This window comes from Rattus norvegicus, chromosome 3 (assembly GCF_021556685.1).
Source record: "Rattus norvegicus strain SHRSP/BbbUtx chromosome 3, alternate assembly SHRSP_T2T, whole genome shotgun sequence".
Lineage (NCBI taxonomy): Eukaryota > Metazoa > Chordata > Mammalia > Rodentia > Muridae > Rattus > Rattus norvegicus.
The window spans coordinates 168613962-168629832 of record NC_141536.1 but is presented as its reverse complement, the minus strand read 5'-3'; the positions used below and the strand labels follow the sequence as shown (position 1 = coordinate 168629832).

Here is a 15871-nt window from a genome sequence, read left to right as displayed (position 1 = left end):
TATATCATTCTACTTAGAAGAAATAACTGCATTTTTACTTAATAATATTCAAGACTATTCTAAATTCTTATTTTTCAGGTTAACATGTACTTTTCACCATGGTGTTGGGGATTAAATCCATGCTAGGTAGACACTCCAGTGAGCTACATTTACATCTATAAATTGAATCTATAAAAAACAATTTTTTTTAGGTTATTTTATGTGTATGAATGTTTTCCCTGCAAGTATGTTGTGTACCACATATGTGCCCGATGCCTGCAGAGGTCAGATGAGAGTGTTGTATTTCTTGGGGATATCCTGGAACTGGAATTATGGATGGTATGTGGGTGCTGGGGACCAAACCCAAGTCCTCTGCAAGAGCAACATGTGCTCTTAATTGCTGAGCCATCCCTCCAGTCCATGGGCGAATCTTTTTAAATGATTTTCATTCCTGAGGTTATTGGTTCTTTTTGTTGTTGTTTGTTTTTTAAATAGGTAGGTGCTTGTGTCCCATTTACTTTTACAAGTAGTTTCTAACTTGTTGGTTTGTTGTCCTATTTAGTTTCTTCTTTTTTTTTTTTTTTTTTTTTCTTTTTTTCGGAGCTGGGGACTGAACCCAGGGCCTTGCGATTGCTAGGCAAGCGCTCTACCACTGAGCTAAACCCCCAACCCCGTCTATTTAGTTTCTAAAGTGCTATATAGAGCCAATCCAGCTCCTGTGGCTGGGTCTGGCCAGTAGTTTCTAAACTCTTGAAGTTGGCTTTTGGTGGCTAGCTTTCCATGTGATAGAAACTAGGACAACCTCCTTGTGGAGGTGACATAAGCTCTAGAAAGGTCTTTGTCACTTTAAGGATACATGGAATGCTCACCCTTTGTCTTGGGTTACTAGGGAGACCACAGTTAGCTGGAAGGCAGTTGGAGCCAGGCAGAGAGAGGAAGTAAGAGGTGGGTTCTGCTCAGAATTGCTGCTCTGGCCCTTGTGGTTTAAAAGCCCTGGCTAGAAACAAAGACGTCTGGAGAGGGTGTTAGATTGTGATTACACTATGAGGAAAGGAGAGGCTTGTTGGATTTGTTTCTTGTGGGGCACAGAGAACAGTGTCATTAGTTAGGACCTTATCAGGAAGATGGGGTGAAATTTATATAATAGATTGAGACTGAGTCTCCTTGTGTAGCCCAGACTGGCCTCATACTCAGCTTTTGCTTGCTTCAGCCTCTTAGCGCTGGGATTACAAATAATGTGCTACCCTACCTGGCTCTCAGATGTTCATAAATAACCACATCATCAGTGAATGTAAACTTAGTTCTCTAAATTTCTTAGATTTTAAATTAACTTATGATGCTTCCACACTAAGATTGCTTTAAAATTACATAGCATACATAATTTTGTTATTTAACCTTTCCACATTTTGTGTTTCTTCCTGCTGGGTCTGCTTCATAATAGGTTCTTATTGACTACAGAAGCTGATGCCCTGGGCCCTCTCCTCTGCCTCACTTTGCCTCTTGCCTGGCACCTTCTTTAGTGTGTACCCGTACCACTGCCTCTCTACTCTGACATCTTTGTAAGTCACTCTGAGTATAGAGTGAGTAGAATTGGCTTTTTCTTGTTGGCGTATGGTTTAGTCACAGTTGTTTAAGATCTGTAATATGTTTTTCCTTTTCCGTAGGAGCTTGGTCAAGAGGCAGTCCCCACTGTCCCTTTGGTTGTTTGAAGCTCCGGAATCTTCTCATTGATGAACTGTGACTGACAACAGTGTGGTGAGGCTTGTCCATCTGCTGGACTTGGCCTCAGGTTTATTATTTTATGTAGGATTTTCAGCCAAACATTTCCAAGCTTTCAGTTTTGGGACAGGTAAGTGGCATTTGTATAAAGAAGTGAGTATAATGTCGCATTTATATTTATTTTTAATAATCTAAAGTATCAGAACTTAAGCATAGCTTTTTTTAATGAATGGCCATTGTTAAAAATTTAACCTATTTTTCTTTTTCACTTGGCTATTTTATCAGTGTATAAACCTTGAAGTGTGTAGTTTCTGTCTAATGAGAACAATTTTGTAGAGAAAATGTGGTGTTGCCTTTTGAGTTCTAGGTGTGGAATACTTGTCAGGAAGGCTGGGTAGGTGGCCCCCAGACTGCACTCTGAGTAGAGATGCACTGTAGCCTGTGTCTGTGGCTCAGTGGTAAAATGGGAGTTTAATTTAAAAACATTGTCATGGTGCAAAACTTGTTTTGTCTAAACAACAAATACTCTACAATGAAGAAGCTGTTATAGTAGTTACAGTTTGAAATTTCCTCAGCTGTATGTATTAAATTCTTCTTCTTAAGAATTTTAGCTTGTGTGTGGACATTTTACCTGCCCTCATGGCTGCAGCATGTATATGATGCCCAGAGAACACGGGGCTGAGACTGGAGTGATAGCTATTGGCTCTCTTACGGGTGTTGGGAACCAAGCAAACCCATCTCCTAGAGAGCAGTCAGTGCTCTTAATTGATGAACATCTCCCCAGCCCCAGCTGTGTGTATTTAAAAGACCACACCAGGCGAGAATGGTGGTGACTTCTTTAATCCCAGCAGTGGGAGGCAGAGGCAGGCAGATCTGAGTTCAGGCCAGCCTAGTCTGTAGAGAAAGCTCTAGGCCAGTCAGTTATATGGTGGTACCCTGTCTCTAAAACAACAAAGAAAATGGAGGACACCTCAGCCTCATGAAGCCAGCTCTATGCCATTGTGTCAGTCCTTGGTCTGTCTGTTCAGGCAGTCTGAGGAATTAGCTGTACTGTGACTCAAGCGTCATTGTTGGTCCCTGACTGGGTTGGATTCTGGCATTTACCATTTTAGAGGAGGTGTGACCGACCAAAGAAGTGATAATCTCGACTCAGCAGCCTCAGAGGACCTGAAGACAAGGGTCCAGGGTGCTAGGGAGAGATGAGTGCTCTGTAGCTGCGTGGCAGTTACCTACCGAAAGGTCAGGAAGGAAAACAGTGGTTGAGAATTTTAATTCTCTGTGTTTTGTGTTTTAGGTTTTTTGTTTTTATGCAGTCCTTCTCTTAAAATGGAACATGCAGTAGAGTCATCCGTCAGCAGCATTTAAATGCAGCTCAATCCTGCACAGCCAGGAAGAGGATTCTCAAGGTATACTCTCTTCCAGCTCTGTCATTCTGAACAAGAATAAAGATTTCATCTTTTAAAAAGAAAGGGAAAGACCTGGGTGTGTGGTGGTACTTGTAAATCTCAGTGCTTAGGATGCTAAGTAAGGCATGGGGATCTCTACAAGTCTAAAGCTGACATTTGCTACATAGTAGTAGGAAGACCCTAGGAAGACAGACATGGGCACACTTGGGCAGTAGTACGCCTTGAAGCTGTTGTTCAGATCAATACAGTGGAGTGAGAGGTCATCAGGAGTCTGCCAGTTGTTCTTTTTTACTTGGCGTCCACAAAAGGACTCCATGCTCAGTTGATACCAGTGTTGAAGACAGTCTTTCCCAGTCCAGGCTTGGGGTGAGACTAAAAAAAGGCAGCAAGCACCAAAGCCCCGGACACATTTGGCCAGACTTCCCGTGAGGCAGACCCAGAGGTGGCATACATCATATGCCCTTGCTCCTTGGTTGCCATGAACAGCTTAACTCTACACAGTCCCTTAAGAATGATGTGACCTGGGGTTGGGGATTTAGCTCAGTGGTAGAGCGCTTGCCTAGGAAGCGCAAGGCCCTGGGTTCGGTCCCCAGCTCCGAAAAAAAGAACAAAAAAAAAAAAAAAAAAATGATGTGACCTAGCGCCATTCACATGTCTGCTGGCCTCACTGTCTGAACGTGTTTTTATGCTGCTTGACTGCCCTTGAGTCATAGTTCCCTACCCATTTTTGCATACATTTATTATCAGTTGGATGGTTTTCTGCAAAACACTCACTATAGTTAACTCACATCATCTCACAGACACAGCATAGAGTGCAGTGATCAGAAGCATCTAGTTCATGTGCAGCTCTGCTCCTGTCAGAAGCCACATCTTACCACCCTTGGTAAGGGCACTCACTCAGTGCCCCTGGTGTGCTACATGGTGTGGTTTGGTAGGATGTTAGTCACAATATGACTGCCTTTTGTCATTAGGTATGGATGATAAAGGGGACCTGAGCAATGAGGAAGCACCCAAGGCTATCAAACCCACCAGTAAAGAGTTCAGGAAAACCTGGGGTTTTCGAAGAACCACAATTGCCAAACGTGAGGGTGCAGGAGACACCGAGGTGGACCCCAGTGAGCAGCAACCACAACAGCATAACCTCTCCCTGCGCCGCAGTGGACGGCAGCCAAAGCGGACCGAAAGGGTAGAAGAGTTCCTTACTACTGTTCGGCGCCGAGGGAGAAAAAATGTGCCGGTGTCCCTGGAGGATTCCAGTGAGCCCACGTCCTCCACAGTCACTGATGTGGAGACAGCTTCTGAGGGGAGCGTTGAAAGCAGTTCTGAGATCAGAAGTGGCCCTGCACCTGGCACCTTAGGGAAAGAACATCCTTCCTCTTCTGAAAAGGTGAAAGGAGGTGATGAGGAAGAAGACACCTCTGACAGTGACAGTGATGGTCTTACGCTGAAGGAACTTCAGAACCGCCTTCGAAGAAAGCGAGAGCAGGAACCTGTGGAGAGGTCCCTGAGAGGCATTCAGAATCGACTGCGGAAGCAGCGCCGAGAGGAAGATCCTGCCGAAGCTGGGAGTGTCCAGATAGGCAGTACTGAGGAGGACACACCTCGCTGTAAGCAGGAGCCTGAGGCTAGCCAGGGACCAGTGTCCCAGTCAGAGAAAGATGACAGAGAAAATCAGTTGGAGGGGAAAGCGACTCAGGGAAGTAAGGAGGAAAGCCCCAGGGAAGCTGGCAAACCAAAGCCTGAGTGTGAGGTTTACGACCCCAATGCCCTGTACTGCATCTGCCGCCAGCCTCACAACAACAGGTAGGTGGAGGGAGGGAACTGGTAGAGAACCAAGGGATGGAGACAGCGAGAGGACTGACATTTGCTTTTATGTCAAACAGCAGTTGGCTTATTGAGAAAAGACGAATGAGTCTGAAAAAAGAAACAAGGAATGCATGCATGTGACTGCCTAGAGCTGCCCTCTACCATGGCAGCCACGTGTGGTCCATGCAGGGGATGAAATGCACAGTGCCTCAGTCTCTCAAGCCATGTGCAGATGGACACTGTAGATAGGCGAGAACCAACTGTTGTCCTACAGATCCTATGGGAGCGTTAGAGGATCCACCCTGTATGGTCCTTTGAGTTGACTGCCAGGTGGTGATGGGGCATCTCTGTGGGATTGTTAGGAGGTGAAGTTTCTGTTGCTGTGTGGAGATACTCTAAAGCCTCTAATTCACTCTTAGTGTTCTAACCAGAAGATGAAGGGCTGAGGATGTGGCTCTGTGAGTAGAATGCTTACTCAGCACACATGAAGCCCTGGGTGTGATCCCCAGTACCTCATATAATGGTGAGGTGGCATATGCCTGTAACCTCAGCTCTCAGTAGAGGCAGGAGAATCAGAAATTCAAGATCATCTTTGGCTACGTAGGCAGTTTAAGACAGGAGAAACCCTGTCTCTAAAAGTAAGTAAATAGAGAAAAAAGATGAGGGGCTGGAGAGATGGCTCGGTGGTTAAGAGCACTGACTGCTCTTCCAGAGGTCCTGAGTTTGATTCCCAGCAACCACATGGTGGCTCACAACCATCTGTAATGAGATGCGATGTCCTCTTCTGGTGTGTCTGAAGACAGCTACAGTGTACTCATTAATTAAATTATTAATAAATAAGTAATACAGTGTATACATTAAGTCTTTTTAAAAATAGAAAAAAGATGAAGCAGATTTGGAGTGCTGCTAACAAAAGGATGGGGGCACTTGGATGTTTTTAGCTCTGATCTCACTTTTCCCTTTATTTGCATGCTCTTCATACTAGAATGTTGAAAGTGTGACCACATGATCTGTTGGACAGTGACCACATGATCTTCCCATTTAGGTTTATGATCTGCTGTGACCGGTGTGAAGAGTGGTTCCATGGGGACTGCGTGGGGATATCTGAGGCCCGAGGGCGGCTCCTGGAGAGGAATGGGGAGGACTACATCTGCCCAAATTGCACAATTTTGCAAGTGCAGGATGAGACGAGTAGCAGCGCCGCCGATGAGCAGGATGCTGGGTGCAGACCTGTAGGTGCTGATGGCACAGACTGTACAAGCATAGGGACAGTAGAGCAGAGGTCCGGAGAAGACCAGGGCATAAAGGGTAGGATTGAGAAGGCGGCAAACCCCAGCGGCAAGAAAAAGCTCAAGATATTCCAGCCCGTAAGTACCTGTCTGCCTTGGCAGGCACATGTGTCAGGCTTACTGCTGCAGTACTGGGAAGGTACCTTCCCTTTAGGGTAGTTGGGTTTTTGTGGGGCAGGTACTGATCCTTACGGGCCTGAGCCCTGCAAGAGAATATCCTGCTGCTCTGTGTATCAACTTAATGACAGCCTGCATGGATGTCTATGTCACTCCGGCTAATGTCAGTTATAACTGCTCTGTCATAGCCTCTTTAGTGCCAGCAATACTGTGCTCTAATGGTTCTTTAAGGGGAAATGCATTTCTCCACAGTGCTATTGACTGTGTTTGAAGAAAAAAATTAACCTTTTCACATGTTCTTGGTGTTATATGTTTTGAGTGCTGGCAGTTTTTGAGAGAAAGGTGCACTGTGTTCTGTTCTTAACAAGCTTACCTGAACTGTTACATGCCTGGTACTCATTGGGTTGTTTCTCTGCCTGCCTGGTGTTTTCTTCATTCTTCTTACTTGAGTTATATTATCTCATGGGACTGTAACCGTCATATTTCCCATGAGCAGTCTTATGGCTCAGGAGAGCTGTCTCCTGTTGTCAACAAGTGTGTTACATTTCCCATGAGGGTGCCATCAAGAATATCTTCACTTCAGACCCCTAACCTCCATAGCCCGCCCTCCAGCAGGTGAGAGTCTGTGGAAACTGCAGTCTACACTGTTACTGCCTTAGTTCTCACTGTGCTACCAGGTGAAATGACATTAAACGGTGGCTGCTAACACCATTTACTGGAGGAAGTTGTCAGTTTGATGCTTTTATTATTCAGTATGTTAGACATGGCCTGAATCTTACTCTGTGTAAACTTGGTTTGGCAGAAGGAAAGCAACTCTATTAAATATTTATACTGAAAACTGACCTTTTGCTTGAGTCAGTGTAGGGACACGTTAATACCTACTTATCTTTTCTAGCAACATAACATTAGAAGTTGTAAGCGGGGTTGGGGATTTAGCTCAGTGGTAGAGTGCTTGCCTAGGAAGCGCAAGGCCCTGGGTTCGATCCCCAGCTCTGAAAAAAAGAACCAAAAAAAAAAAAAAAAAAAGAAGAAGTTGTAAGCACAGACTCCATAAGTACCTACACGAGTCTTGTTTCTGCTGCTGTGTTACGGACTTAGCTTAAAATCCCCATTTCCAATCTCCATGGGTCAGGGTACAAGATTATCAAGGCTTCAACTTGGCTAGGACTGTGGTCTCATTAGAAGGTAGTAAGAGATGACCTTCTGGGACCCTCAAACTGTCGGATACATGTTCTTCAGTTCAGTCTTTCTGATATACTTAAAACTAAATGCCCACTGGTTATCTATAATGTGTGTATCCTGTGTCTTTTGGCAATCTCCTTCCAAACCACTCACAAAACCCAGGCGAGGCCACCTTTCTTTAAAACCAACAGTGGATCTCTTCTCTCTTAGGGAAAGGTACATTTTCTTTTTTTTTTTTTTTTTTTTTTTTTTTTTGGTTCTTTTTTTCGGAGCTGGGGACCAAACCCAGGGCCTTGCGCTTCCTAGGTAAGCGCTCTACCACTGAGCTAAATCCCCAACCCCCACATTTTCTTTTCTAAGAATTTTCACCGGAAGGTTGGGTTTGGTGGCATGAGTTTAATGTGTATATATTTCCTCTGGGTGGCTGGAGAGGTGCTCAGAGATGAAGTCTAGTTAATCAAGAGGAACTAGGTTCAATTCTTAGTACCCATATGGCTCTCAGCGCCACTTATAGCTCAAGTAACAAGTAGTCTGATATCCTCTGTGTGTGGACGGACAGACATGAAGGCAAAACATGCATGCATATAAAGGAATTTCAATTTAACAGCATGTGCCATCAAATCTGATAACCTGATTTTCATCTTCAGATCCCACATGGTAAAAGGAGAGAATTGATTCCTGAAAGTTGTCCTGACCACACACCACACACACACACACACACACACACACACACTCTCTCTCTCTCTCTCTCTCTCTCTCTCTCTCTCTCTCTGCAACAATTTTTTTTAATTTATATAAATTGTTTATTATTTTTTTAAAACAAAAATATTGATGAAAATTTGTAGCTCATTAAAACTACATTTTGCCCTTTTTTCCATAGTGTTTTTTTTTTTTTCTTCTTCTTTTTTTTCGGAGCTGGGGACCGAACCCAGGGCCTTGCGCTTGCTAGGCAAGCGCTCTACCACTGAGCTAAATCCCCAACCCTACCTAGTGGTTTATTTTTAACCTATGTGCATCTAGGGGAGTAGTGTGCGACAGTGTAGGTGCCCTCAGAGGACAGAAGTCTGAAGTTATAGCTGGTGGAAGGCTATCTGACATGAGTTCTAACAGACTGGTCTTTTGTAAAAGCATCCTCTGAGCTGTGTTTCCAGACCTTCTCTTATTTTTATCTCATTTGGCCTGCACATGTTTTAGAGGGCATATAGATCTGAAGCTCCTGTGTGTGCAGAGTTTGTGTGCCAGGGCAATCAAAAGGAAAAAAAGGTTTGTATAGTTCATAAAGACAGGTCTTCCTATGTAGCCTGGACTGGCCTGAATCTTGGGAATCTTCTGCCTTCCCTTTTAATTGTATTAAAGATTATGCTATCATGCACAGCTAACAAATAAAAAATAATTTTTATTCATATAAAACTATTAGAGCCAGCCATAGAGATGTACACCTTATATCTTTAGTCCCAGCACTGAGGAGGCAGAAGCAGGCAAATCTCTTGAGTTCAAGGCCAGTCTGGTCTGCATAGCAAGTTTCTGGCCAACCAGAGTTACATAGTGAAACCCTCTCTCAAAAACCACCCAAACAAAAAAAATCTGCTTGTGTCTTAATAACAGTGACCACCAATAGTGTGTCAGTGATGTCTGAAGTCGCCTGTCTTGTTCTGCAGGTTGTAGAGGCTCCTGGTGCTGCTAAATGCATTGGCCCTGGGTGTTCCAATGTAGCACAGCCTGACTCGGTGTATTGCAGTAATGATTGCATTCTCAAACATGCTGCAGCTACCATGAAAATTCTAAGTTCAGGTAAAGAACAAAAACCAAAACCCAAGGAAAAGGTCAAGACGAAGCCAGAAAAGTTCAGTCTTCCAAAATGCAGTGTTCAGGTAAGCTGACAACAGTCCCCTTCAGGATACTTACTTGAAACAGGAAGGGTACTTTGCATTGACTGGTTACTGCTTACTTGAGCAATGCAGGGAACATCAGTTGTCAGCAAAATATAGGTCATATTTTCCTTCCCTCTTCCCCCATTCCCTGAGGGATTAGTTAACATGAATATACTACAAGCAGGCAAGCGTGTGGCTTCAGGATATGTACCACACAGCTCTGTCCAAAGTCCACTGACAGTCAGATAAGAACATACGTGCTGGGCAAGGCTCTGTGCCTTGATAACTTAGTGGTAGAGTGCCGAGTATGCAAACAGTCCTATGATTTCTTCATATCCTTTTGGGGGGGAGTGTTTCTTTTGTTTTAAAGACAATTCTGTAGTGCTGGCAGTTCTTGAACTTGGAATTTTATTCCCTTAGCCTCCTGCTCAGCTGGGATTACAATACTGTGCCACCACGCCTGACTAAGTGACATAGTTTTTATTTTTCAAGACTGTCATTTTGGATCTTCCAACTTCCATAAATGGTTGCCCTGTGCTGTGTGCGGTGCTGTGTGATCCAACTACAGTTTCCCACTGGGAATGCAGTTAACCATTTGTTAATACCTTGCGCCCACACGTAGTAGCCCCTCTGCTTTGTTTACAGCTTATTTCCTTACCTTGCCAAAAGGCACTCATGCTTTTATCTTGACTAGTTCATTCCTCAGCTGCGTTATAGACAGAACCTTCATGATTACCCAGATGTCACAAAGGAATGCTAAGTGTTATTTGGTGTGTGACTGTAGCCATACAGAACATCACAGGATTCTGCCTAGCTTCGCTTGAAGGGTCTTCAGGTTCTAAAATAAAAAGTGTATGTGTCTTTAATTGGTTGTTGAAGCAAAGGTGTCACTTCAAACCTTAATAATTGGGATTTCACTGATTATCCAGGCAGGGATTAAAATCTCTTCTGTGCACAAGAGACTAGCATCAGAGAAAAGGGAAAACCCAGTGAAGAAAGTGACATTGGCTTCCAGGAGTGAGACTTCTGTGAAGGAGGCAACTTGTGAGAGCACACCGTCCTGGGCAAGTGACCACAACTACAATGCTGTGAAGCCTGAGAAGCCAGAGAAGCCCGAGAAGCCCACTGCGCTCTCACCCACCCTATTGAGTAAATGTACGTATCACCCAAAGGCTGGCTTCCCAGGCCCATCCCACCATCTGGGTGGCTGCCTGGGGCTGTCTAGGACCACAGTCCTGGGTGTTCTGGTGCTGATGGTAGCCAGCAGCTCACTGCCAACCAGAAACAGATGCCAAGATGTCTCTGGACCCCAGGTGTTCCTGCCTAGCCTGTGGAGCTTCTCTGGGCGTTTCCTAAAGAGCTGTGTAGGCCTCACGTTGGAGGCAATTTCTCCTCTTTCTTTCTTTCTTTCTTTCTCTCTCTCTCTCTCTCTCTCTCTCTCTCTCTCTCTCTCTTTCTTTCTTTCTTTTTTTCTTTCAGTTTTAGGCCTCGGTAAGTATTTGAACTGCTCTCAACAAGATGGGACTCCATCAGTGCACTGTTCAGACTCCAGGCTCAGGACAGACATGAATTCCTCACAGCATAGCACAGCACAGCACACATAAACCATGAGCTTTTTCACATTACGTATTTTCCTTTCATGAAGTCACCACTGTTCTTCCATAGCAAAAGTGACTTTTCATGAGTTAGGACATTTTTGAAACAACAGACAGTTTGTGTCTGTTTCACGTATTACACACCTAAACAGGCGTGAGTTTTGAAGGCCATTTGCTGCTGCTCAGACTTCATGGTGAGTAATCCTGCTGACCTTACACCTACAGCAGTGCCCTCATCAAAGGGAGAATTGTGGGTGGTAGCTTCCAGATTCGTAGATGCCCCAGATTTTGATTACTAGTTTGCCTCAGATCAAATCATTATTAACATTATCTACATTAAGTTGATAGCTTGAGTAAACTTGGGAGCCCAAGATTAGATCACTGAGTTTGAAGCCATTCCTGTCACTGCTGTACAGGGTGTCCCTTTCTTATTCTCTGTACAGTGGTTCCAAGTGAATTTTCAGTTGTGTTCTCTTGGTAGTGTTTTGTTCCATCTCTGCTCACCCTCAGCCCCAGATAAGGGGGCTCTTCTAGCCCAGGCTGGCCTTAGTTTGCTGTGAAGCTGGGGATCCTCCTGCCTCCAACTGTAAAGAGCACTGGAATTTACAGGCACACACCTGATATATGTTGTGGGTGTGAACTCAGGATTAGGCAAGCAGTCTACCAACTGAGCTGCTCTTGTAGTCCATGGTACTGAACTTCCGCTCTTCCTGACTTCCTTTCCTGTGCTGAGATGACAGGCTGTGGTGCTGGGGATCCAACCCAGAACCTCATGCATTCAACCAGGTGAGGCTGCTGACATTGCACCCCACTCCCATTAGTGCATTTATATCAATCTTTTTAACAAAAGCATCACGGACGGGGTTAAAGAGCCCTAAATTGTAATAATATGAACATGCTACATTTCTTACTAGCCTTTCAGCAAGCTAACTAGGGGAAGATCTTTTGCAGGTATAGGTTCACAAGGTGAGAATGCAGTTGTTACAGTGTTGTAGGCCTAGATTGACATTAGGAAAGTTAGACAGGAACATCATGAGTTCTAGGCCTGCTGGGGTTGCAGAGTGCAAACCTCTCTCTAGGGCAAGTGGGAGGAAAGGGAATGTAAAAGGCTAAGGAATGCAGTAAGTTAGCATATGCTGCTGCTTTTTGTGGCAGGCCTTAGTGTACTTTAGGCAGTTGAGTAGTGAGTTCTAGGTTTGCAGGTGACAGATCTCGTGTTCTTTCATCTATAGCAGCTCAACAACAGCAACAGTGTGAGCTAATGAGTAGACTTAGAGCCGAGTGCCACCTTAGAATAGGGGAGAACCTTCCAAGTACAGGGTTCAAGTGCTTTAAGTGTCTGTAGACATGAAAACAAAATGTAGACACCTGGGAATGTAGCCATAGTCCTGAGCTGAAGATTGATTACAACTCAGTCATCCTTATCTGTGTGCCCAGAACGGGAAACCAGCTCTTGAAGTTCTGACTCAGGGTCTCACATTAGAAGCAGTTCAATTTCCAGTTGTTTCAGACCCTGGTAAGTATATTCCCTGTGTGGTATCATAGAAAGTCCTGTGCACTGGTGGATTTGTGAGGAGGACAGAACATAGTAGTCCTAAAATCTGAGTACTGTCTTCTGTCTCTCTTCCACGAGGTGCCGAGTGGTGGTGGGGCTCCCAGGCATGAACAAGGTGACCAGTTCCTATGCTCTTTGACCTCTCTCCTGCCTTGTCAGGTTCCAGGGCAGGAGAGTAGGACAACTGATTAATCTTCCCAACATACCAGCATCTCAAAATTGACCAACATTCAAAATACAGCATGCATCAGGGACATGTTTCTAAACCAGTTTCTTCTGACCGTTCCCCACCCCCACCCCCATCCCATGATGATATCATCCTAACATTGAGAGTGACATCAACGAGGAGCAGTATCTCCTCTGCCTCTTGCTGTCTAAATGGGGTTGGGCCCCTTTGATCCCTCTTTCTCTGTACAGTGGGAGAGCACCACACAGCTTGTCCAACTGTGTCCCAAGGACTTTGGCCCTGTCTCCCCACTGCCTGTGTGCAGAACACACATGGGGGTGGGTAGGGAGAGGAGGGAGGGAGGCTCAAAGTGAAGCCAGTGCTGGGAACACTTCTACAATCTCCTACGTGGATGCCCACCATGTACACTGAGAAGACTGCATGGCAGAGCTGAGCCGAGCTGCTGCCCTCTTGAGTGGATACAGACAGGCAGCTTGCTGCCTGCACAGGAAACCACTCCTCCACATGCAGGTGATTTCGATTTCATGAACAGTTGTTCCTCTGATTTTTTTTTTCTTTCTAGAATATCTGTACAGTTTCCTTAATTTATAGAAACAATTGTCATTTTAAAAATTTCCAAAGATTCTGCTTTTGCTGTTAAAGTTTTTGTATCCTTCTGTGTTTTATTTCCGCTGGCACCCCTCATTGCCAGGAGAGGGAAGTGAGCTGAACACTTGCCTAAAATATTCTTGGCTTATTAGAGTTTTGAAACAAAATTTAGTATTTATACTTATATCACAATAATTAGTATTTTGGACTCACTAAATGGCTCATCAAGTTACTTAAAACACTGGTGTTTAAATGGAACTTGACATGACACTTCACCTGGCTATAGGGATTTAATGCAAAACCCTAACCACTGTAAAACCAAACCTGGGAGTGACTGCATCCTACTCATGCAGAAACATTTTCCATGTTGATGCATGCATGCATCCTGCACAGGTGATGACCAGGTGGGTTGGTAGAGCAGGGAGAACACGGAGTTTTCCAGGATACCTTGAGATGTGGGCTTCAGAAGTACATTTCATGGGGTCATGAAGGAGCCAACCCTGTGGAGGGCACTAGAAACCCAAAGCCAGGGGTGGGCCTGTGTTTTATCAGCTGCATGAGCCGTTTATTTGTCTTCAGAGTTGTTAGTGGGAATAAAGTGGGGATAGAGGAACGGCTTTGCACATCTTAAACCAAGCCCCTCCCAATAGGGGAAACAAAACTGGTTCTGAGGGGGTTAATCTTGGCAGCTGTTGAGTAATATGCATAGAGCTAACTTACTAGGCTGTTGGTTACATTCTTTTGGTATCATTTTGCTTTTACAAATCTTTGAAAAGCCCACAATTGAGAAAATTGGACCATGGCGTTAACTTGAACCTTCAAAGTGAGCCCCTAAGAATACTCCAGTCTGTCCTATAGTTGTCCCTCTGTCCTTCACCTCTCTGAATGGTCGCCCTGTAAACTTAAGGAGCTATGGAGCAAAGGGTTAACACTCCAAGAAAATCTTTGATGGCATTGCTGATCTCAAGAGTGCAAAAGTCTCCTCTGAAGAAGCCTACCACGGTCATTAGTATAAAGTGGTAAAATGCTTTTGATACACACCAACATGCACATAGTTAACATGCTTAGTATCCAAAAGTTAGGGAGTAAACATAGATGGTCAGATTTTTAACTGCTTTAATGAAGGTTTGGGCAACATTGATTTGCCATAAACCTGGAAGAGCTCGGCAAGAACCTAAGGTAACTGGTTGCACTCTCTAATCCTGGTTGTCCACTGCACCTCCAGCTTTGAGCCGGTTAGGTCTGGAGGGTCTAGGAAGGCACATGGATTGTTGTAACGTGCTCCTATCATGTTCCAGTAAATGACTTAGTACAAATAATGGCTAAAATGAACTTGGCTGAAGTCACCTGTACCTGGTGTGTGTGGAGAAATCTGAGAAGCAGCAGCTCAGCTTCCATGGCTGGGCAAATTGAACACGCCCACACCTCCCTCACCACACTGCATCCCCGTGACCAACAACGTAAGAAACTACCAATCCAACATGATTGAAGCTAAAGATTTCAAGATACTATGTGATTGGTTAAGATAACTTGCAAGATCCTTAAGCATTGGTCTCTGCATTAAAAGAGGTCAAATACTGGACATCAGTAAAAAACAGATTTTCATTTCCAGAACACAGCAGTTGGATGTGGACCTCTACAGGTCATCGTAGTCACAGTGGGCATTTGAGGAGCATCTCTGATGTAGCCTATACTGCTTTTTGCCCAGGTCTCATTTTATATATAAAACTGAATTGGTGACTGCTTTTCAAGATACCTTTTTTTTTTTTTAATGGTTTCAATATTATAGCCCTGGCCACCTTCCTTTACAGTCCTGCCTCAGCCTCCTGAATCCTGAGATTATAGGCATGTGCATGAGGTGTGGATAAAGGGATATTTATTTGAAGATACTTAAACGGGTCTAGGAAGCAACAGAAAAAACATCCACTTGGTACTGCCACCTCGCTGGAAAGAGGTATGGTAAAGCAGTGAGAAATCCCTTATGTGGCCCAAAGCTGAGGAACAGAATTCAACACCTGACCTTGTTTCAAGGTGCTGCTTGGTCACTGTCTTCAAAAAAAGCAGTTCCCCATAGGTGGAATACCTGCAGGGGCAGCCTGCCCTCTAAGAGCAGCCATCAGACAGCTTAACTGGGATGGGTGGGACTGTAGAATTGAACCCCTATGCTGTACCTGGACCCTGTCCCCCACTAGGATTCAACTTGATGCAGTTGTGGGGTTCTATCTTGGGGGCATATAAGCAGTGTTTTATCCTCCTAATAACTTTTTCTTGCCTTTGTGGATCATTACTGCCACCTGGTGACCAGCAGATCTATAACAGCCTTACTAATGAACCCATGGCGTGAGACCAGAGTGCTCCCATGCGGAGCACTCTCATTCCCTACCCCATCAAACTAGGAAGCAGCTTTGCTTCCACTAGTGGTCCTCAGGACTGGAGATGCCTTCCTCCTGCTTAGTGTTAGTCAATACCTTCTTACCCCTTAATGGTTCTCTCATTAGTTAAGGTACTTAATTTTTATATAGTGAGAAGTGAATTCTGCTATTGGAACAGTAGCTCAATAGGACATCTGTCCAGTGT

The 15871-nt window shown here is 44.6% G+C and overlaps 1 protein-coding gene across 10 annotated transcripts in view; it reads left to right on the top strand.

The window, feature by feature from the left end:
* Positions 1-15871, top strand: part of Dido1 (death inducer-obliterator 1) — a 53246-nt gene that overhangs the window by 17166 nt on the left and 20209 nt on the right. For 8 of the 10 annotated variants that reach the window (XM_087653489.1, XM_087653486.1, NM_001427308.1 and 5 more), the window contains 6 exon segments: positions 1644-1828; positions 2993-3104; positions 4076-4907; positions 5956-6277; positions 9157-9369; positions 10299-10524. In XM_087653489.1, coding sequence (XP_087509615.1) covers positions 4078-4907; positions 5956-6277; positions 9157-9369; positions 10299-10524 — 1591 coding nt within the window. In that variant the 5' untranslated portion in view covers positions 1644-1828; positions 2993-3104; positions 4076-4077. 10 annotated transcript variants of the gene reach the window in all.